Source organism: Oncorhynchus gorbuscha, linkage group LG12 (assembly GCF_021184085.1).
Source record: "Oncorhynchus gorbuscha isolate QuinsamMale2020 ecotype Even-year linkage group LG12, OgorEven_v1.0, whole genome shotgun sequence".
Lineage (NCBI taxonomy): Eukaryota > Metazoa > Chordata > Actinopteri > Salmoniformes > Salmonidae > Oncorhynchus > Oncorhynchus gorbuscha.
In genome coordinates, this window is record NC_060184.1 from 33516549 (window position 1) to 33539725 (window position 23177).

At 46.3% G+C, this 23177-nt stretch overlaps 1 protein-coding gene across 1 annotated transcript in view; it reads right to left on the reverse strand.

The window, feature by feature from the left end:
• Window positions 1-23177, reverse strand: part of LOC123990903 (alpha-(1,6)-fucosyltransferase-like) — a 155150-nt gene that overhangs the window by 13479 nt on the left and 118494 nt on the right. The window contains exons 5-7 of the mRNA XM_046291912.1: window positions 19151-19265; window positions 12639-12876; window positions 1974-2220 (exon numbers count right to left, since the gene is read on the reverse strand). Of these exons, the coding sequence (XP_046147868.1) occupies window positions 1974-2220; window positions 12639-12876; window positions 19151-19265 (600 nt within the window). The remainder of the gene's footprint in view (window positions 1-1973; window positions 2221-12638; window positions 12877-19150; window positions 19266-23177) is intronic.

Sequence of the window (23177 nt, forward strand, 5' to 3'; positions counted from 1 at the left end):
CGGGATGCTCACTGGAGCAACAAACACCTTTATTTACCCTAACACACTCCTGGATCAGAGAGAATAGAGTGGGGGAGGGATTCTCCACAGGTGCACGTAAGGCTGAAAGTGAACCTCTTTGTTTCTCTACATCTATTTAACTCTCTCTCTGTTCATATCTTCATATTCACTCCCCTGCACTCTCACTCTCTCCCCCTATCTGATCTGAAGAGACTTTTGATTATAAGTGGGACTCTTGCCTACGAGCCTCTCCATTCTCTGCTTCTCTCTTCCATGGTCTCTGTCTGTCTTTCTCCTGCTCTCTCTCTCCTTTCATCTCTCCTCCTGTTTTGTTCCTCCTCTCGTTCTCTCCTCTTTCCCTCCCTTCATCCCGCCGCCCGTTCCTTGGCAGACGATGCGGCCGTGCCTGGGCGCTTAGTGCCAGACGGCGTGCGAGTAATCAATCTACCCATCCCTCCCTCCCTCCTTCTCCACTCCCCCACCTCTCTGGCTGTCTCCACTGCTTGTGAGAAGCTGCGCTGTGGGGCTGAGGTTGTGCTGACGACTGCTTTTAGATGCTTCAGTCTGGTGTGTTGCAGGCTCTGCTGCGACGACATTGCTTTTCACAGGAGCACGGGGATGCAGGGAGACGGCTGGCTCCCACGTCGTCTCGTGTCCTCGGAGATACCTCATACAGTCCCTCCCCTCCGAAGCCCCTCTCGCATTCCTCCTCTAGCCCCTTTCACTCATCCCCTCACTCCCTCACTAAATGACTCTCCTCAGTTTCATGTTCTCCCACCCACACCACATCTTCCTCTTCCCAAACCCCAATCCTACCCAACTGCTCCCCCCCCACCCCTCTATCTCCCCCAAGTACTAAGGCACTTTATTATATTATCAGATGGAAGCAGAAAGAGAAAATGAGCAGAGGAAACTTTCTTTCCAACTAGCACTTTATTTCAATAGGCTCCCCAGTGACAGAAGGGGGAGAATGGAGGGAGCAAGTGAGGAGAGGAGAGAGGAGAAGACAAAGCAATAGAGTCAGGAGAGGCAGTGATGGGAAATAGGGAAAGCGATACGGGGGAAATAGAGAAAAAGGTGAGCGAAATAAATGAGATAGAGACAAAAAGAGGAGCAGGTGAAAGAAAGGATAGAGGTGCAGACGACATGAGAGAGAACGTTTGATTGGGAAAGAAAGGAGGATGATTCATAGAGTCAAAAGAGGACAGGGAGAATGAAAGAGGGTTGAGAGAAAAAGGTAGCAGCAGAAGAAACTGAGAAAGAAGTAGGCCTAATAGAGGTAAAGGTGAACAGACAGACAGACAGACAGACAGACAGACAGACAGACAGACAGACAGACAGACAGACAGACAGACAGACAGACAGACAGACAGACAGACAGACAGACAGACAGACAGACAGACAGACAGACAGACAGACAGGCAGACAGGCAGGCAGGCAGGCAGGCAGGCAGGCAGGCAGGCAGGCAGGCAGGCAGGCAGGCAGGCAGGCAGGCAGGCAGGCAGGCAGGCAGGCAGGCAGGCAGGCAGGCAGGCAGGCAGGCATTTACACAACTTTAACAGACAGGAACCTACACAAATAGATAGAGAAATAGGACACTTCAAACCAAAAACGGAAAGAGACACTCAAAAAGTGTATTTCCTATTTCAAATCAAATCAAATTGTATTTGTCACATGCACCGAATACAGTGAAATGATGTAACAACTTAGAAATAAAAGTAACAACTTAAAGAGCAGCAGTACAATAACAATAGCGTGGCTATATACAGGGGGTACCGGTACAGAGTCAATGTGTGGGGGCATCGGTCAGTCGAGGTAATATATACATGTAGGTAGAGTTATTAAAGTGACTATTTGATCTACCCTTTAATGGGGTGTTTGAAAGCCAGCTTGACCCAGGTTGGGTGTCATGTGTGTGTGTGTGTGTGTGCGTGCACATGTGTGTTAATACGTACGTGCATGCATCCACCTACCCTATGATGGGGTGCTTGAAACCCAGCTTGGCTGTGGTGTCTGCAATCTCCTTCTCCAGCCAGGCCTGAGGACGCACCAGGTACTTAACGAACTGAGACACCCACCACACAGACGGGTCACCATGGAGACGGTGTAGACGCTGGGCTAGGTCTTCCGGGATGGACAGGGGCAGGTACGGGGGCCGGGGGTGTAGGCTATCCACGATAGGTAACTCCACCACCTGGATGTCCTTGTCATGGGCCTCACCTACAGAGACAGAGGGGGAAAGAGTTACAGGGGAGCTGCACAGCCAGACTGGTTACGCCCTGGGTTAACTGACGTGAGTTAGGAGCGACACACTCTCTGCAAAAGTTATGCATCTCACACCTCACATCTGGTGTAGCAGGCCAGTTCGGCAGCATCTGTAACAGAGCGGATTTTGTCCATCCCTCACGAGAAGCGAACTAGCAACCTTCTGCTGCACACCAACACTTTGCACCAAGCAGCGTTGCCTGTCACCCCACAAACGCTATGGGAGAGCAGCTACTTCTAGGTATGAGAGCAGGTGATGTCGTCTAATGGACGCTAGTCTATTGCACACATAGCTAACTAGCTAGCTATTCCACATTGGCTACACTCACCCTTATTTGACCCAACTGGCCTCCTCTTGGGTCCTATCCTTGGTTTATACACATCTAAAAACAGATAGGTGAGAGTTGATTTCCAAATAACTTTCTGCCGTACTACGTTTCCTACTCATCCAAGGATGTCAGATCAGAGCAGATGAGATGAGAGGAGGGAGAGGACGCCTACTCTGTGAAGTGCGTGTGTGCAATAATTCAATTCTCCTTTGCACTTCTTCTAAACAACGCAATTTGTTACAACTTTGGCCAAGGGTAAAGTCCCCTCTGTTTATAACATATTCTAGTTTATGGAACGGAACATTTTATTGAGATCAAATGTTTAATCGCTGAGAAAATGTGCAGAATGTTGACCAAAATCCATTTTGTTCCATCATCTCCCACTGCCAGCCACTGAGCTTCCTCTCACTACCATATTTCGAAGCTCCAAGCGGACGCTTCACATTTATAGATCCCGGTGAAATATCTGTCTCATTGTTCTATCTGTGACAGAGACTTACATCCTCGTTCATTTACAATCATTGGATTAGTGTAAAACCTTGGCTAGACAGTTTCTTCCCTCTGTACATCTAACAGCTACGGTGAACAAGTGCACACTGTGGAGAAAAGGGTATGGAATGAACCGCAGCCAAAAAGATAGAGAGAGTGAAGGAAGTTAAAGAAGACAGGAGAAAGACATGGAAGGATAGAGAAGTTAGAGAAGACAGGAGAAAGTCATGGAAGGATAGAGAAGACAGGAGAAAGTCATGGAAGGATAGAGAAGTTAGAGAAGAAAGGAGAAAGTCATGGAAGGATAGAGAAGACAGGAGAAAGTCATGGAAAGATAGAGAAGTTAGAGAAGACAGGAGAAAGTCATGGAAGGATAGAGAAGTTAGAGAAGACAGGAGAAAGTCATGGAAGGATAGAGAAGACAGGTGAAAGTCATGGAAGGATAGAGAAGTTAGAGAAGACAGGAGAAAGTCATGGAAGGATAGAGAAGACAGGAGAAAGTCATGGAAGGATAGAGAAGTTAGAGAAGACAGGAGAAAGTCATGGAATGATAGAGAAGTTAGAGAAGACAGGAGAAAGTCATGGAAGGATAGAGAAGTTAGAGAAGGCAGGAGAAAGTCATGGAATGATAGAGAAATTAGAGAAGGCAGGAGAAAGTCATGGAATGATAGAGAAGTTAGAGAAGACAGGAGAAAGTCATGGAAGGATAGAGAAGTTAGAGAAGGCAGGAGAAAGTCATGGAAGGATAGAGAAGTTAGAGAAGACAGGAGAAAGTCATGGAAGGATAGAGAAGTTAGAGAAGACAGGAGAAAGTCATGGAAGGATAGAGAAGTTAGAGAAGAGAGGAGAAAGTCATGGAAGGATAGAGAAGTTAGAGAAGACAGGAGAAAGTCATGGAAGGATAGAGAAGTTAGAGAAGACAGGAGAAAGTCATGGAAGGATAGAGAAGTTAGAGAAGACAGGAGAAAGTCATGGAAGGATAGAGAATGCTCTTTCAAAACAACAATCCCAATTCTCTCTCTCGCTTTATCCCCACTGCACTCAGAGTGACAGTTGCCCTTTGGCTGTCCTTCTAGGGATAATCCACCCTAAAATTGAAATGTGACATGCTACGTCATCATGATAAGGTTCTCATCACTGGAGATAGGGGATAACAAACGATCACATTTCATAACTCTTTTAAAACAATTACTTGCACTCGGGAACGCCAAATCAGCCAATAGACTGTATGGGCAAACTTGTCTAAAACACATCAGTCTGTCTATATAGTCACAACAAAGTATATCTTCTGTTCAAATGTCTTCAAAGTGGACAGTGCACCATCAAATGAATTTCCTTTTTCATTCAACTGCCATGATGTAAAGCAGTTTTCTCCTCTCGTCTCCCTGCACACAGGGCGCATGCACGTTTGCATAGCAACCTGACTCGCACAGCTTTGAGCTAGAAATGCGATCTCTACCAGGTTGAACATGGTAAATGTGTAACGCCTAAATTAATAGTGCAGTGTGTTTCAGGGATTTTACAACTAGCTAACTACTTCACATACTGATATTGGCTTTGGTATTATTGTGTTACATACATTTTCTAGCTAGTTACCTAGCTAGCCAGCCAGCCTATCTAGAGAAAGCATTGCATTGTGGGTTCTACTCTGCAGATCTCCACAAGTGTTTTTACATGTTGCTTCCTAACTACAAAATGCAAATGAAATTCCCATTGTATATTGTTCTCACATATCAGTATTATTTAACAATGTAAATCATAGGAATTTTCATTTTAAGTGGAATATCCCTTTAAAAGCCAAGGTGAGCCAATCTACTTCCATGGTACTGGGGGTGGAACACTGGCACCAGCTGCACCCAGAGGGCGGCCCATTGACGGGCATGGGACTGGCAGGGGCTCTGGGCACAGTGGGCAGAGAGGACGGTTGAGCTGGGCTGATTAGGAAGGTCATCCTCACTGGGTTCCTGATAGCCTTTCCACCTGGGAGAGTGGGTGTTAAGCCTCAGTACACAAAGTAGTGGCCAGGACACACACACAAGCGTACACACAAACACATGTGGACACACACACACACTTTTGGTCTAATCTCATCTCACCAGGAGGGATATGTCTGGCAGACAACCTCCATTCACACTTACATCCGGTCTGAAAACCAGAGGACATTTTTTAAAACATGTTTTTTTTTTACAGTTTCAAAAATAGGCTTTGACGACAACTACTGATCTCTGTGAAGTTGCAACTACTGATCTCTGTGAAGTTGCAACTACTGATCTCTGTGAAGTTGTAACTACGGTGACCTGTTCCATTACAGAAAGACTAATAAAACTGCACACAGCTTTCATAACCCATTGTCAAACAAATGGCACAATTACTCATTCAAATGGCCTTTTAAAGAAAGTGTAACTGGAATAAAATAAAAAAATGAATAACAACAAGGGAACACAAAAACCAGAGTGTCGGTGCAAGGGCATGTGTACTCCATGTAGCGTGAGCGGAATATAAATTGGCAAGAGCATTAAATATTTAAAAGAAAAAATATTTCCAAGCTTTCTCTTTGCTTATATATCATCATTGGCAGGTTTTGCGAGAGGGAGAGAGGGGACTAGCCATATTTTTTAGGCCTGCAATTCTTGGCACAACTGCACAGTTAAGCGCTCCTTCCCCCTCCCATAGCTTCCTAATTAGGACACAAAAAGTCTACATTTTTACTCAACCTCCGCAATCTGCATGAATAAATTCATGCAGCAACAATTTAAGACATTTATTTCACTATTTGAGGCAGGAATGGAGAAGAAATTTAACCCATAATGCATTGTTCTGTTGACCGCGATGTCAGTATGTTTGTTGATTGGCTCCTATGCTCTCACATACACTTCCCTACAACACACACAGAAACTTAAGCACACACATGAACACGGACGCGATTACAGTATTCACTTCTACACAAGCACGTTCACACAAATACAGACACACATCGACACACACACACGCCCATGCACACACAAACACAAGAAAACGCACACACACACACGCACGCACGCACGCACGCACGCACGCACGCACGCACGCACACACACACACACACACACACACACACACACACACACACACACACACACACACACACACACACACACACACACAATACAACCCTCCCAGACACACACAATACCACCCTAGACACGTTCACACAAATACAGGCACACATCGACACACACACACTACCATGCACACACAAACACAAGAAAACGCACACACACACACACACACACACACACACACACACACACACACACACACACACACACACACACACACACACACACACACACACACACACACACACACACACACACACACACACACACACACACACACACACCCCCCCCCCCCAGACACACACACACACACACAATACCCCCCCAGAAACACACACACACACACATCCATGTACTCTCGCACCATGTGTATACAGTGTAGCAAAAAAGTATTTAGTCAGCCACCAATTGTGCAAGTTCTCCCACTTAAAAAGATGAGAGAGGCCTGAAATGTTCATCATAGGTACACTTCAACTATGACAGACCAAATTAGGGAAAAACATCCAGAAAATCAGATTGTAGGATTTTTTTTTTATTTGCAAATTATGGTGGAAAATAAGTATTTGGTCACCTACAAACAAGCAAGATTTTTGGCTCTCACAGACCTGTAACTTCTTCTTTAAGAGGCTCCTCTGTCCTCCACTCATTACCTGTATTAGTGGCACCTGTTTGAACTTGTTATCAGTATAAAAGACACCTGTCCACAACGTTAAACAGTCACACTACAAACTCCACTATGGCCAAGACCAAAGAGCTGTCAAAGGACACCAGAAACAAAATAGTAGACCTGCACCAGGCTGGGAAGACTGACTCTGCAATAGGTAAGCAGTTTAGTTTGAAGAAATCAACTGTGGGAGCAATTATTAGGAAATGGCCACTGACAATCTCCCTCGATCTGGGGCTCCACGCAAGATCTCACCCCGTGGGGTCAAAATGATCACTAGAACGGTGAGCAAAAATCCCAGAACCACACGGGGGGACCTAGTGAATGACCTGCAGAGAGCTTTGGTCCAAAGTAACAAAGCCTACCAACAGTAACACACTACGACGCTAGGGACTCAAATCCTGCAGTGCCAGACGTGTCCCCCTGCTTAAGCCAGTACTTGTCCAGGCCAGTCTGAAGTTTGCTAGAGAGCATTTGGATGATCCAGAAGAAGATTGGGAGAATCACATATGGTCAGATGAAACAAAAATATTACTTTTTGGTAAAAACTCAACTCGTCGTGTTTGGAGGACAAAGAATGCTGAGTTGCCTCCTAAGAACACCATACCTACTGTGAAGCGTGGGGGTGGAAACATCATGCTTTGGGGCTGTTCTTCTGCAAAGTGACCAGGACGACTGATCCATGTAAAGGAAAGAATGAATGGGGCCATGTATCGAGAGATTTTGAGTGAAAACCTGGAGCAAGGGCATTGAAGATGAAACGTGGCTGGGTCTTTCAGCATGACAATGATCCCAAACACACCGCCCGGGCAACAAAGGAGTGGCTAGGTAAGAAGCATTTCAAGGTCCTGGAGTGGCCTAGTCAGTCTCCAGATCTCAACCCCATAGAAAATATTAGGGGGGAGTTGACAGTCCGTGTTGCCCTAAAACAGCCCCAAAACATCACTGCTCTAGAGGAGATCTGCATAGAGGAATGGGCCAAAATACCAGCAACAGTGTGTGAAAACATTGTGAAGACTTACAGAAAACATTGACCTCTGTCATTGCCAACAAAGGGTATATGACAAAGTATTGAGATAAACTTTTGTTATTGACCAAATACTTATTTTCCACCATAATTTTTGCGTCTGAATCCTGGCTCAGGAAAGCCAGCAAAAATTCTGAGATTTCCATACCCAACTATAACATCTTCCGTCAAGATAGAACTGCCAAAGGAGGAGGAGTTGCAGTCTACTGCAGAGATAGCCTGCAAAGTAATGTCATACTTTCCAGGTCCATACCCAAACAGTTCGAACTATTAATCTTGAAAATTACTCTCTCCAGAAATAAGTCTCTCACTGTTGCCACCTGCTCTCACTGTTGCCGCCCCCCTCAGCACCCAGCTGTGCCCTGGACACCATTTGTGAATTGATTGCCCCCCATCTAGCTTCAGAGTTTGTTCTGTTATGTGACCTAAACTGGGATATGCTTAACACCCCGGCAGTCCTACAATCTAAGCTAGATGCCCTCAATCTCACACAAATCATCAAGGAACCCACCAGGTACAACCCTAAATCCGTAAACAAGGGCACCCTCATAGACGTCATCCTGATCAACTGGCCCTCCAAATACACCTCCGCTGTCTTCAACCAGGATCTCAGCGATCACTGCCTCATTGCCTGTATCCGCTACAGAGCCGCAGTCAAACGACCACCCCTCATCACTGTCAAACGCTCCCTAACACACTTCTGTGAGCAGGCCTTTCTAATCGACCTGGCCCGGGTATCCTGGAAGGACATTGACCTCATCCCGTCAGTTGAGGATGCCTGGTCATTCTTTAAAAGTAACTTCCTCACCATTTTAGATAAGCATGCTCCGTTCAAAAAATGCAGAACTAAGAACAGATACAGCCCATGGTTCACTCCAGACCTGACTGCCCTCGACCAGCACAAAACATCCTGTGGCTGACTGCAATAGCATCGAATAGTCCCAGCGATATGCAAGTGTTCAGGGAAGTCAGGAACCAATACACGCAGACAGTCAGGAAAGCTAAGGCCAGCTTCTTCAGGCAGAATTTTGCATCCAGTAGCTCCAACTCCAAAAAGTTCTGGGACACTGTGAAGTCCATGGAGAACAAGAGCACCTCCTCCCAGCTGCCCACTGCACTGAGGCTAGGTAACACGGTCACCACCGATAAATCCATGATTATCGAAAACTTCAACAAGCATTTCTCAACGGCTGGCCATGCCTTCCACCTGGCTACTCCAACCTTGGCCAACAGCTCCGCCCCCCCCCCCCCCCCCCCCCCCCGCAGCTACTCGCCCAAGCCTCTCCAGGTTCTCCTTTACCTAAATCCAGATAGCAGATGTTCTGAAAGAGCTGCAAAACCTGGACCCGCACAAATCAGCTGGGCTTGACAATCTGGACCCTCTATTTCTGAACCTATTCGCCGCCATTGTCGCAACCCCTATTACCAGCCTGTTCAACCTCTCTATCATATCGTCTGAGATCCCCAAGGACTGGAAAGCTGCCGGAGTCATCCCCCTCTTCAAAGGGGGAGACACCCTGGACCCAAACTGTTACAGACCTATATCCATCCTGCCCTACCATCTCGAATCCCACCGTACCTTCTCCGCTGTGCAATCTGGTTTCCGAGCCGGTCACGGGTGCACCTCAGCCACGCTCAAGGTACTAAACGATATCATAACAGCCATCGATAAAAGACAGTACTGTGCAGCCGTTTTCATCGACCTTGCCAAGGCTTTCGACTCGGTCAATCACCATATTCTTATCGGCAGACTCAGTAGCCTCAGTTTTTCGGATGACTGCCTTGCTGGGTCACCAATTACTTTGCAGACAGAGTTCAGTGTGTCAAATCGGAGGGCATGCTGTCCGGTCCTCTGGAACTCTCTATGGGGGTGCCACAGGGTTCAATCCTCGGGCCGACTATTTTTTCTGTATATATCAATGACGTTGCTCTTGCTGCGGGCGATTCCCTGATCCACCTCAATGCAGACGACACCATTCTATATACTTCCGGCCCGTCCTTGGACACTGTGCTATCTAACCTCCAAACGAGCTTCAATGCCATACAACACTCCTTCCGTGGCCTCCAACTGCTCTTAAACGCTAGTAAAACCAAATGCATGCTTTTCAACCGTTCGCTTCCTGCACCCGCACTCCTGACCAGCATCACCACCCTGGATGGTTCCAACCTTGAATATGTGGACATCTATAAGTACCTAGGTGTCTGGCTAGACTGTAAACTCTCCTTCCAGACTCATATCAAACATCTCCAATCGAAAATCAAATCAAGAGTCGGCTTTCTATTCCGCAACAAAGCCTCCTTCACTCACGCCACCAAACTTACCCTAGTAAAACTGACTATGTTACCAATCCTCGACTTCGGCAATGTCATCTACAAAATTGCCTCCAACACTCTACTCAGCAAACTGGATGCAGTTTATCACAGTGCCATCCGTTTTGTCACTAAAGCACCTTATACCACCCACTGCGACTTGTACGCTCTAGTCTGCTGGCCGTCGCTACATATTCGTCGCCAGACCCACTGGCTCCAGGTCATCTACAAGTCCATGCTAGGTAAAGCTCCGCCTTATCTCAGTTCACTGGTCACGATGGCAACACCCATCCGTAGCACGCGCTCCAGCAGGTGTATCTCACTGATCATCCCTAAAGCCAACACCTCATTTGACCGCCTTTCGTTCCAGTTCTCTGCTGCCTGTGACTGGAACGAATTGCAAAAATCGCTGAAGTTGGAGACTTTTATCTCCCTCACCAACTTCAAACATCTGCTATCTGAGCAGCTAACCGATCGCTGCAGCTGTACATAGTCTATCGGCAAATAGCCCACCCATTTTTACCTACCTCATCCCCATACTGTTTTTATTTATTTACTTTTCTGCTCTTTTGCACACCAATATCTCTACCTGTCCATGACCATCTGATCATTTATCACTCTAGTGTTAATCTGCAAAATTGTAATTATTCGCCTACCTCCTGCCTTTTGCACACAATGTATATAGACTTCCCTTTTTTCCCTACTGTGTTATTGACTTGTTAATTGTTTACTCCATGTGTAACTCTGTGTTGTATGCCCACACTGCTATGCTTTATCTTGGCCAGGTCGCAGTTGCAAATGAGAACTTGTTCTCAACTAGCCTACCTGGTTAAATAAAGGTGAAATGAAAATAAAAATAAAATAAAAATAAATTCATGAAAAATCCTACAATGTTCTCATTTTGTCTGTCATAGTTGAAGTGTACCTATGATGAAAATTACAGGCCTATCTCATCTTTTTAAGTGGGAGAACTTGCACAATTGGTGGCTGACTAAATACTTTTTTGCCCCACTGTAAGTGCTTCAGCTCCTATAAGGAATCCAGCTCAGATGAGCAATGAACCAGTGAAATGAACTCATCACACGAAGAGCAAGCAGGGCGAATCAATAAGGACCATTTGAGCATGCAAGATGCAAAACCCAACAGGAAAATCAAGAGAAAGAGAAAACTATAACAGGAAAAGCAAGAGAAAAAGAAAGCCCAAGGGAGAGGAGGGGGAGACAGAGAACAAGGAAGCTGGAGAGGAAGTGTGAGAGAGAGGCAGAGAGGAAAAATGTAGCGAGCATAAAGAGTGTTCAGAAACTGTTTCCATATTTGTTGTGTTACAAAGTTATCTACACAAAATACTCTGTAAAGTCAAAGTGGAAGACCAATTGTAAAAAATAAAATATTCAACCCCCTTGAGACAATACAGTTGAAGTCGGAAGTTTACATACACCTTAGCCAAATATATTTAAACTCAGTTTTTCACAATTCCTGACAATTCATTCTAGTAAAAATTCTCGGTCTTAGGTCAGTTAGGATCAACACTATTTTAAGAATGTGAAATGTCAGAATAATAGTAGAGAAATATTTATTTCAGCTTGTATTTCTTTCATCACAATCCCAGTGGGTCAGAAGTTTACATACACTCAATTAGTATTTGGTAGCATTGCCTTTAAATTGTTTAAAGGGTCGTTCTTTGTCTCTGATTGAGAATCATACTTAGCCTCAGCCTTTTTCCACCTGTGTTTTGTGGGTGAATATTTCCTGTTTAGTGGTTTTTTTCATTCACCTTACGGGACTGTTCGTTTGTCGATTATTGTTTTGTTCAGTGTTCAGTTATTTTATTTAAAATATGAACACTTAACACGCTGCGCTTTGGTCCTCACCTTCTTCCACCACAGACGATCGTTACAGTATGTAAACCTCTGACCCATTGGAATTGTGAAATAGTGAGTTATAATTGAAATAATCTGTCTGTAAACAATTGTTGTAAAAATGACTTGTGTCATGCACAAAGTAGATGTCCTAACCAACTTGCCAAAACTATAGTTTGTTAACAAGACTTTTGTGGAGTGGTTGAAAAACGAGTTTTAATGACTCCAACCTAAGTGTATGTTAACTTCCGACCTCAACTGTACATGTTAAAATCACTTTTGCCAGCTATTACAGCTCGGAATCTTGCTGGGTACATGTCTAAGGCTGCATCACATCCGGCCGTGATTGGGAGTCCCATAGGGCGGCGCACAATTGGTCCAGCGTCTTCCAGGTTTGGCTGGGATAGGCTCGTCATTGTAAATAAGAATTTGTTATTAACTGACTTGCCTAGTTAAATAAAGGTTAAATAGATAAAAAATAAAAAAATAATGTAAATGCACCATAATGCAGATGCTTCAATGGTTCAACCGTAGCTATAGAACCGGGCCAAACTATAAATACCTGGCTGCTCACTAGACAGCGCGCACCCTGCCTACCTGACCAGTGCCCTGTAGACACCCCAGTGCGGTCGGTACAGGAGTTGCTGACGGGGTGGAAGACGGTCTCCCAGCCACCCGTGGCGTAGCGCCAGTTGTGGGACTCCAGGATGAGGGTGCGCTGGGTGCCGTATGCGATCATGAAGCAGTAGACCACGTGGTGCAGCTGACAGCCATAGCCACAGCCCTTGTTGATGTTACACACCAGCTTACGTGCCTTGCTGCAGTCCTGGGGGTTCTGATGAGGGGGGAGGGAGAGGTAGAGGTAGTGAGAGGGAGGATGAGAGAGAGAGAGAGACAGATCGAGATGGAGCGGAGAGAGTGGGAGTGAAGAAAACGACAGAGGGGGATGGGGGAGAGAGACATATGGGTGTAAGAACATACATTTGACCACTTGACCTCTGGGGGGTCCAAAATAGCTTTCTGAGCATTGTTCTCTAATTTATGATAACACAATTTGCCTATATCTCTCGCTCTCTTTCACTCTCTTCCCCTCTCCCTCTCTCATGACAAAGAGATCTCCCGAAATATGAGCCAGAGAAAAAAAGCATTCTCTCAAAATGGCACCTGTAAATCACGACGTGAGACCATTCCACCGTATTCAACTACACCTCATCAGACGAGCGGTGGCAAAATGATACCATGCGGCGCTGCGTCGTGCCCCACAGAGACAGAAGAGGAAGTGAGATATCCCACTCCCTCATTATTTCTGTTTCAATGGAAATCAATAAACTAAGTAGACCAGACCCAGCTGCTATCGCATTGGTGTCTTTGGGAGAGCCACCCCAAACAGACAGGAACTAAACAATGTTTTCAATCCAATCAAATCAAATTTTATTGGTCACATACACATGGTTAGCAGATGCTATTGCGAGTGTCGCGAAATGCTTGTGCTTCTAGTTCCGACAGGGCAGCAATATCTAGCAAGTAATCTAACAATTCTACAACAACTACCTAATACACACAAATCTAAGGTAAAGGAAAGGAATAAGAATATATACATAGAAATATATGGATGAGCAATGACAGAGCATATTTAAGATGCAAAAGATGGTATAAAATACAGTATATACATATGAGATGAGTAATGCGAGATATGTAAACATTATTAAAGTGAAGAGTGATCCATTTATTAAAGTGGCCAATGATTTCAAGTCTGTATGTAGGCAGCAGCCTCACTGTGTTAGTGATGGCTGTTTGACATCCTGTTTGAGTGGCTCGGGTGGTTGTTGGCCTGATTGTTGGCCTGATATCGGGTGCTGTAGGTATCCTGGAGGGCAGGTAGTTTTCCCCCAGTGATGTGTTGTACCAACCGCACCACCCTCTGGAGACCCCTGCGGTTATGGTTGGAGCAGTTGCAGTACCAGGCGGTGATGCAGACAACAGGATGCTCTCAATTGTGCATCTGTAAAAGTTTGTGAGGGCTTTAGGTGACAAGCCAAATTTCTTCAGCCTCCTGAGGTTGAAGAGGCCCTATTGCACTTTCTTCACCACACTGTCTGTGTGGGGTGGACCATTTCAGTTTGTCCGTGATGTGTCAGCTGAGGAACATAAAACTTTCCACCCATTGATGTGGTTAGGGGGGTGCTCCCTCTGCTGTTTCCTGAAGTCCACGATCATCTCCTTTGTTTCGTTGACGTTGAGTGACATCACACTCTGAGTGCCCTCACCTCCTCCCTATAGGTTGTCTCGTCGTTGTTGGTAATCAAGCCTACTGCTGTTGTGTAGTCTGCAAACTTGATGATTGAGTTGGAGGCGTGCATGGCCACGTAGTCATGGGTGAACAGGGAGTACAGGAGGGGGCTAAGCATGCACCCTTGTGGGGCCCTAGTGTTGAGGATCAGAAAAGTGGAGATTTCGTTTCCTACCTCCACCACCTGGGGGCAGCCAGTGGGGACAGCAGACTGAGATAGGGAGAGATTGAATATGTCCGTAAACACACCAGCCAGCTGATCTCTGCATGCTCTGAGGAAGCGGGTAGGGATGCTGTCTGGGCTGGCATCCTTGCGAGGTTTAACACGTTTAAATGTCTTACTCATGATGGCCACAGAGAAGGAGAGCCTAGAGTCCTTGGTACTGGGCTGCGTCAGTGTTATCCTCAAAGCGGGCAAAGATGGTTTTAGTTTATCTGGAAGCAAGCCGTCGTTGTCCGTGATGTGGCTGGTTTTCTTTTTGTAGTCCGTGATTGTCTGTAGACCCTGCCATATTCGTCTCGTGTCTGAGGCGTTGAATTGTGATTCCACTTTGTCTCTATCCTGACATTTCGCTTGTTTGATTGCCTTGCGGAGGGAATAACTACACTGTTTGTATTCGGCCATATTCCTAGTCAACTTACCATGATTAAATGCGGTGGTTCACGCTTTCAGTTTTGCGTGAATACCGCCATCTATCTGGTTAGGGTAGGTTTTAATAGTCACAGTGGGTACAACATCTCCTATGCACTTCTTTAAAAACTCACTCACCGAATAAGTGTATAAATCTATATTGTACTCTGAGGCTACACGGAACATGCCCCAGTCCATGTGATCAAAACAATCTTGAAGTGTGGATTCCGATTGGTCAGACCAGCGTTGAATAGTCCTTGTCACGGTTACATCCTGTTTGAGTTGTGTCGTGGTCAGATTTGCCCGAAGGAAATTTGGGAGAGGAGGGCTTTGTATGCATCGCGGAAGTTAAGAGTAGCAGTGATCCAGAGTAAATGGCCTGAGTGATCTTAATTTATCTACCATCTTTGGTTCCCCATCTTCTTCTCCTCACTCCGCACCAACTTGTGCCAACATCTTTCTAAATAGCAATTTACTCTGCATTGCGAGTGTTTTGCTCATTAGGCTGTCACAGCTGAAACTGGTTGGCGGTGATCATGGCGGCAAGGTGTCTGGCAAATGCTAACGTTATCACACCGCTTGTCTGTTTAAAAACTAGAGGAGAGCTAATGTTCCTTCATGTTCCAAATGTATTACCGCCGACGCTCAATAATAACCTGAACAACACAAGCAGATGTCAACGAAGCAACAAACAAGCCACTGGGAAGATTTCCTTTGAGGAATCTGTGTGTGTGTGTGTGTGTTTGAGGTAAATATCGCTCCTCTTCTCCATATTGGCCCCATAGGTATCACACTTACAGTTGAATCGAGTACAGGCTTTACTGAATAAATAACAAAGACGGAATGTAATATGAGATTTAATTAAGTTGTTTGGTGTGCGGCCTTGTCTCAGATGATGTGATGGCAGGTAGCCCTATGCGAGGCTTTTGCCATTGAAACACCTCCGCTGGGGGAAAGGAGTTCCAATGACGGGCCTTAAGGTTATTATAGCTGTTGGTTGTGGGGAGGAGGATGGTTGTCGAAACTGTTGCTGAAAAATAGCAAGTGAGAGAACATGGGTAAGTGATAATTGCAGGAGTGAGCCCATAGGTTAAACAGCAAGTATGAGGAATGTGCATTATTGTGCCATGCTTATATGCTATAAGGTAAATAGGCGAATGAGATTACGCAGATGGCTAATAGGGAAGAGGAGAAGAGGCAAGACTGTGTTGATGATACACTATATGGCCAAAAGTATGTGGACACCTGCTCATCAAATATCTAATTCCAAAATCATGGGCATTAATATGAAGTTGGTCCCCCCTTTGCTGCTGTAACAGCCTCCACTCTTCTGGGAATGCTTTCCACTAGATGTTGGACCTTTGCTGTGGGGACTTGCTTCCTTTTGGCCCCAAGAGCACTTGTGAGGTCGGGCACTGATGTTGGGCAAATGGGCCTGGCTCACAATCAGCGTACCAATTATTCCCAAAGGTGTCCAATGGGGTTGAGGTCAGGGTTTTGAACAGGCCAATCAAGTTCTTCCACAGCGATCTAGACCAACCATTTCTATTTGGATATTGCTTTGTGTACGGGGGCATTGTCATGCTGAAACAGGAACGGGCCTTCCCCAAACTGTTGCCACAAAGTTGGAAGGACAGAATCATCTAGAATGTCATTGTATGCTGTAGATTAAGATGTCCCTTCACTGGAACTAAGGGGCCTGAACAATGAAAAACAGCCCCAGACCATTATTCTTCTTCCACCAAACTTTACAGCTGGCACTATGCATTGGGGTGTTCTCCTGGCATCCGCCAAACCAGATTCATCAGTTGGACTGCCAGATGGTGAAGCGTGATTCATCACTCCAGAGAATGCATGTACACTGCTCCAGAATCCAATTGCTGCAAGCTTTACACCACTTCAGTCACCACTTGGCATTGCGCATGGTGATCTTAAGCCTGTGTCCAGCTGCTCGGCCATGGAAACCCATTTCATGAAGCACCCGTTGAACATTTCTTGTGCTAACGTTGCTTCCAGATGCAGTTTGGAACTCGGTAGTGAGTGTTGCAAACGAGAACAGATTTTTACACGTTATGCTCTTCAGCCCTTGGCGGTCCCGTTCTTGTTTGGCCTACCACTTTGTGGCTGAGCCGTTGTTGCTCCTAGACGTTTCCACTTCACATTAATAGCACTAATTTGAAAGGGTGTCCACATACTTTTGTATATATAGTGTACATTTGTATTCAATCCGACTATGCCAGTAGAAATGGAAATGAAGTGGATTATGTTATGCTTAATGGATGATTATAAACAAGCATCCAGACCAGCCTTCCTCATTGAACGTTTGTAAACTACGTTTGATTTAAATACTAATAATCTGGTGTGTTGTTGCGAGTCTCAACAACAACGACTTGAAAGGAAGTTTTACACCCATTTTACGCCCATCTCTTTTGGAGCATGGCGTTAAATCGGAACGACAAACAACCATAAGCGCACAAACTCTGAACTACTTTGGCTGTTTAAAAATGACAGATTCATGCGATTCAGATGTGCTAGGAGACAAAGTTCAATGGTAATTATGGAGAGAGTGAAATACCAAGGCTGACCCTTAATGCTATAGGTTAAGTAGCCCTTCAAAAACGGCATTTTCTAGTTAAAATACAGTAGACTGAAAATGTGCGAGTGAGAGAGAGAGAGAGAGAGAGAGAGAGAGAGAGAGAGAGAGAGAGAGAGAGAGATAATATAATAATATAAGCCATTTAGCAGACGCTTTTATCCAAAGCGACTTACAGTCATGTGTGCATACATTCTACGTATGGGTGGTCCCGGGGATTGAACCCACTACCCTGGCGTTACAAGCGCCATGCTCTACCAACTGAGCTACAGAAGGACTGAGTGAGTGAGTGAGTGAGTGAGTGAGTGAGTGAGTGAGTGAGTGAGTGAGTGAGTGAGTGAGTGAGTGAGTGAGTGAGTGAGACTCATTAAATATGACCTACAATCAGCTGGTTCAGAGCTGATGATGTGCTATAGAAGAACAAGTGAAAGTGGAAGGCTGAAAATGGAGGAGGAACTGTGTGTTTGTGTCTGTGACAAGGTGGTACTGTGTGACACTGAACAAAGGGACACCAAGTAAAGGCCACTGTGTTCTCATTGAAGAGGGAGCAGTGAGACAGACAGACAGACGGACGGACGGACGGACGGACGGACGGACGGACGGACGGACGGACGGACAGACAGACAGACAGACAGACAGACAGACAGACAGACAGACAGACAGACAGACAGACAGACAGACAGACAGACAGACAGACAGACAGACAGACAGACAGACAGACAGACAGACAGACAGACAGACAGACAGACAGACAGACAGACAGACAGACAGACAGACAGACAGACAGGTTGATGGAGTCAGCCGGGCCAGGGCCGAAGGGCGCAATGGCTGAAGTTGGTGGTGTGTGTGTGTGTGTGTGTGTGTGTGTGTGTGTGTGTGTGTGTGTGTGTGTGTGTGTGTGTGTGTGTGTGTGTGTGTGTGTGTGTGTGTGTGTGTGTGTGTGTGTGTGTGTGTGTGTGTGTGTGTGTGTGTGTGTGTGTGTGTGTGTGTGTGTGTGTGTATATATGTGCTCATGCACATCCGTGTGTGTCTGTGTGTGTTTGTAGACCTGGGATTGATGTTACTGACAGAAGTATAAGAGGTAGACGGGTCCCTGGCTCCCTAAGTGTGTGTGTGTGTGTTTGTGTGTCTGCCAGCCTGTGAGGACTGTGTGTGGTTGATGAATTAGTGATGGTGGCCGCTGGAGCTGTGTGATCCCTCAGCGGTGGTGACAGCAGCTGTTAGCTATGGCGTCTCCTCCCAGCCACACTCACTCTGGCTCTCTTCATCAAACACCAAGGCTCATTAATGCTGCAGGGCCCAGCACCGCACAGCCCCACCCCAGGCCTGCTGCATGCAAACTGGGGAAGGGAGGAGGGCTGGGGGAGACTCCTGGGTCACTGGGGGTGGAGGGTATATGAGGGGATAACAGAAAGTGGATAGGGTCGGAGGATGGTGGGTGTGTGTGTGACAGGATAGATGATATACAGGGATTAGACAGCAGTCAGACTCTTAGACACGATGTGTTTCATCTATGGTGATTCTGACAGGTTTGGCTTGTGTTAGGTAGAGAAGAGCAGGTGTGAGAAAGAGTGTTTGTGTGTGCGTGTGTGTACCTGTAGGTAGGTGATCCTGCTCTGCACCAGGTTAGACAGGTCCCTGGCCTCCTTCACTCTCCAGTCTCCCACTCCATCAGCCTGGCTGAGGTAGTACAGGTCTGTCATGATAGACCTGCATGCACACACACACACACACACACACACACACACACACACACACACACACACACACACACACACACACACACACACACACACACACACACACACACACACACACACACACACACACACACACACACACACACACACACACACACACACACACACACACACACACACACACACACAGAAAAAGTAACCCATAAGTCCAGTGTGCTACATAGCACAGACACACATATACAGCAGTTTCCCATCTCTGAAAACCAGCATGGCTCGATTAATTTCAGTGACTCAAATCAGTCACATCCTCAGTGTGGGAAACCTCCTGAGCACAAGTACCCATGCACACTTACACACACATACACTTGTGCACGTACACACATGCACACGCGTCCTCTGGCAAGACATAATCATCACTCATGCTTCCATTTTTAATCTTAAACCACAACGTGTGTGTTTGATGTGAAGCCATGTCAAACTCCTTTAACCAGAACCCACCAGGGATATATCACAGTCTCCCTGTGAGATACCTACAACTCTCCGCTAGTCACTGAGTTAACATACACTGTAAATAAAATAAAATATATACTAATCTAGTTGCTTCAACTAATCATTACTAAGTAACTGGTTACACGTGTTACCAAATTTTAAAAAATGGCGCCTAAACTTAGCTACAAATTGAGAAAAAAAAGTCCATTTCAAATGATGTGTTTGCTCAACTTGTCTCATATGTTCACTCAACTAAACATTATTATTTGGGCATCTTAACTAAAAACGTCTGTGCAACTGGTTACACACACAGTACTTTTAACATCCATATTTGACACATGTTGACATACCCCCTACTCACAAGGCAGGCAATACGCTCGACCTCATCTTTACTAGATGCTGTTTTTCCACTAACCTCATTGCAACTCCCCTCCAAGTCTCCGACCACTACCTTGTATCCTTTTCCCTCTCGCTCTCATCCAACACTTCCCACACTGCCCCTACTCGGATGGTATCGCGCCGTCCCAACCTTCGCTCTCTCTCCCCCGCTACTCTCTCCTCTTCCATCCTATCATCTCTTCCCTCTGCTCAAACCTTCTCCAACCTATCTCCTGATTCTGCCTCCTCAACCCTCCTCTCCTCCCTTTCTGCATCCTTTGACTCTCTATGTCCCCTATCTTCCAGGCCGGCTCGGTCCTCCCCTCCCGCTCCGTGGCTTGACGACTCATTGCGAGCTCACAGAACAGGGCTCCGGGCAGCCGAGCGGAAATGGAGGAAAACTCGCCTCCCTGCGGACCTGGCATCCTTTCACTCCCTCCTCTCTACATTTTCCTCCTCTGTCTCTGCTGCTAAAGCCACTTTCTACCACTCTAAATTCCAAGCATCTGCCTCTAACCCTAGGAAGCTCTTTGCCACCTTCTCCTCCCTCCTGAATCCTCCTCCCCCCCTCCTCCCTCTCTGCAGATGACTTCGTCAACCATTTTGAAAAGAATGTCGACGACATCCGATCCTCGTTTGCTAAGTCAAACGACACCGCTGGTTCTGCTCACACTGCCCTACCCTGTGCTCTGACCTCTTTCTCCCCTCTCTCTCCAGATGAAATCTTGCGTCTTGTGACGGCCGGCCGCCCAACAACCTGCCCGCTCGACCCTATCCCATCCTCTCTTCTCCAGACCATTTCCGGAGACCTTCTCCCTTACCTCACCTCGCTCATCAACTTATCCCTGACCGCTGGCTACGTCCCTTCCGTCTTCAAGAGAGCGAGAGTTGCACCCCTTCTGAAAAAACCTACACTCGATCCCTCCGATGTCAACAACTACAGACCAGTATCCCTTCTTTCTTTTCTCTCCAAAACTCTTGAACGTGCCGTCCTTGGTCAGCTCTCCCGCTATCTCTCTCAGAATGACCTTCTTGATCCAAATCAGTCAGGTTTCAAGACTAGTCATTCAACTGAGACTGCTCTTCTCTGTATCACGGAGGCGCTCCGCACCACTAAAGCTAACTCTCTCTCCTCTGCTCTCATCCTTCTAGACCTATCGGCTGCCTTCGATACTGTGAACCATCAGATCCTCCTCTCCACCCTCTCCGAGTTGGGCATCTCCGGCGCGGCCCATGCTTGGATTGCGTCCTACCTGACAGGTCGCTCCTACCAGGTGGCGTGGCGAGAATCTGTCTCCTCACCACGCGCTCTCACCACTGGTGTCCCCCAGGGCTCTGTTCTAGGCCCTCTCCTATTCTCGCTATACACCAAGTCACTTGGCTCTGTCATAACCTCACATGGTCTCTCCTATCATTGCTATGCAGACGACACACAATTAATCTTCTCCTTTCCCCCTTCTGATGACCAGGTGGCGAATCGCATCTCTGCATGTCTGGCAGACATATCAGTGTGGATGACGGATCACCACCTCAAGCTGAACTTCGGCAAGACGGAGCTGCTCTTCCTCCCGGGGAAGGACTGCCCGTTCCATGATCTCGCCATCACGGTTGACAACTCCATTGTGTCCTCCTCCCAGAGCGCTAAGAACCTTGGCGTGATCTTGGACAACACCCTGTCGTTCTCAACTAACATCAAGGCGGTGGCCCGTTCCTGTAGGTTCATGCTCTACAACATCCGCAGAGTACGTCCCTGCCTCACACAGGAAGCGGCGCAGGTCCTAATCCAGGCACTTGTCATCTCCCGTCTGGATTACTGCAACTCGCTGTTGGCTGGGCTCCCTGCCTGTGCCATTAAACCCCTACAACTCATCCAGAACGCCGCAGCCCGTCTAGTCTTCAACCTTCCCAAGTTTTCTCACGTCACCCCACTCCTCCGCTCTCTCCACTGGCTTCCAGTTGAAGCTCGCATCCGCTACAAGACCATGGTGCTTGCCTACGGAGCTGTGAGGGGAACGGCACCTCAGTACCTCCAGGCTCTGAACAGGCCCTACACCCAAATAAGGGCACTGCGTTCATCCACCTCTGGCCTGCTCGCCTCCCTACCACTGAGGAAGTACAGTTCCCGCTCAGCCCAGTCAAAACTGTTCGCTGCTCTGGCTCCCCAATGGTGGAACAAACTCCCTCACGACGCCAGGACAGCGGAGTCAATCACCACCTTCCGGAGACACCTGAAACCCCACCTCTTTAAGGAATACCTAGGATAGGATAAAGTAATCCTTCTCACCCCCCCCCCTTAAAATATTTAGATGCACTATTGTAAAGTGGCTGTTCCACTGGATGTCATAAGGTGAATGCACCAATTTGTAAGTCGCTCTGGATAAGAGTGTCTGCTAAATGACTTAAATGTAATGTTAAATGTACATAATTACATTGTCCACAGTAATTATTATTCAACAGGTCCTCACCGAGGATTTGAATGCACAACATCTTGGTTCATGGCATTCCAATCTTCCTGCTATGGTACCATGCCTTTGCCAGTTATCAGTCACCTTGATTATTCTCTCAGTATTGATTTGATTTTAGGTTTTTCTGTTGTCTACTGTTGGTGGGGCATATTATTCTGTTTTATTGTTACTCCTTAATCACTATGTTAAATACAATAGTTTTTCCTGGATTAAAAAAAATATATATATATATATATATATATATATATATATATATATATTTCACCTTTATTTAACCAGGTAGGCTAGTTGAGAACAAGTTCTCATTTACAACTGCGACCTGGCCAAGATGAAGCAAAGCAGTGCGACACAAACAACAACACAGAGTTACTCATGGAATAAACAAGCGTACAGTCAATAACACAATAGAAAAAAAGTCTATATACAGTGTGTGCAAATGGCTTGAGGAGGTAAGGCAATAATTAGGCCATAGTAGCGAAGTAATTACAATTTAGCAGATTAACACGAGAGTGATAGATGAGCAGATGATGATGTGCAAGTAGTGATACGGGTGTGCAAAAGAGCAGAAAAGTTAATAAAAACAATATGGG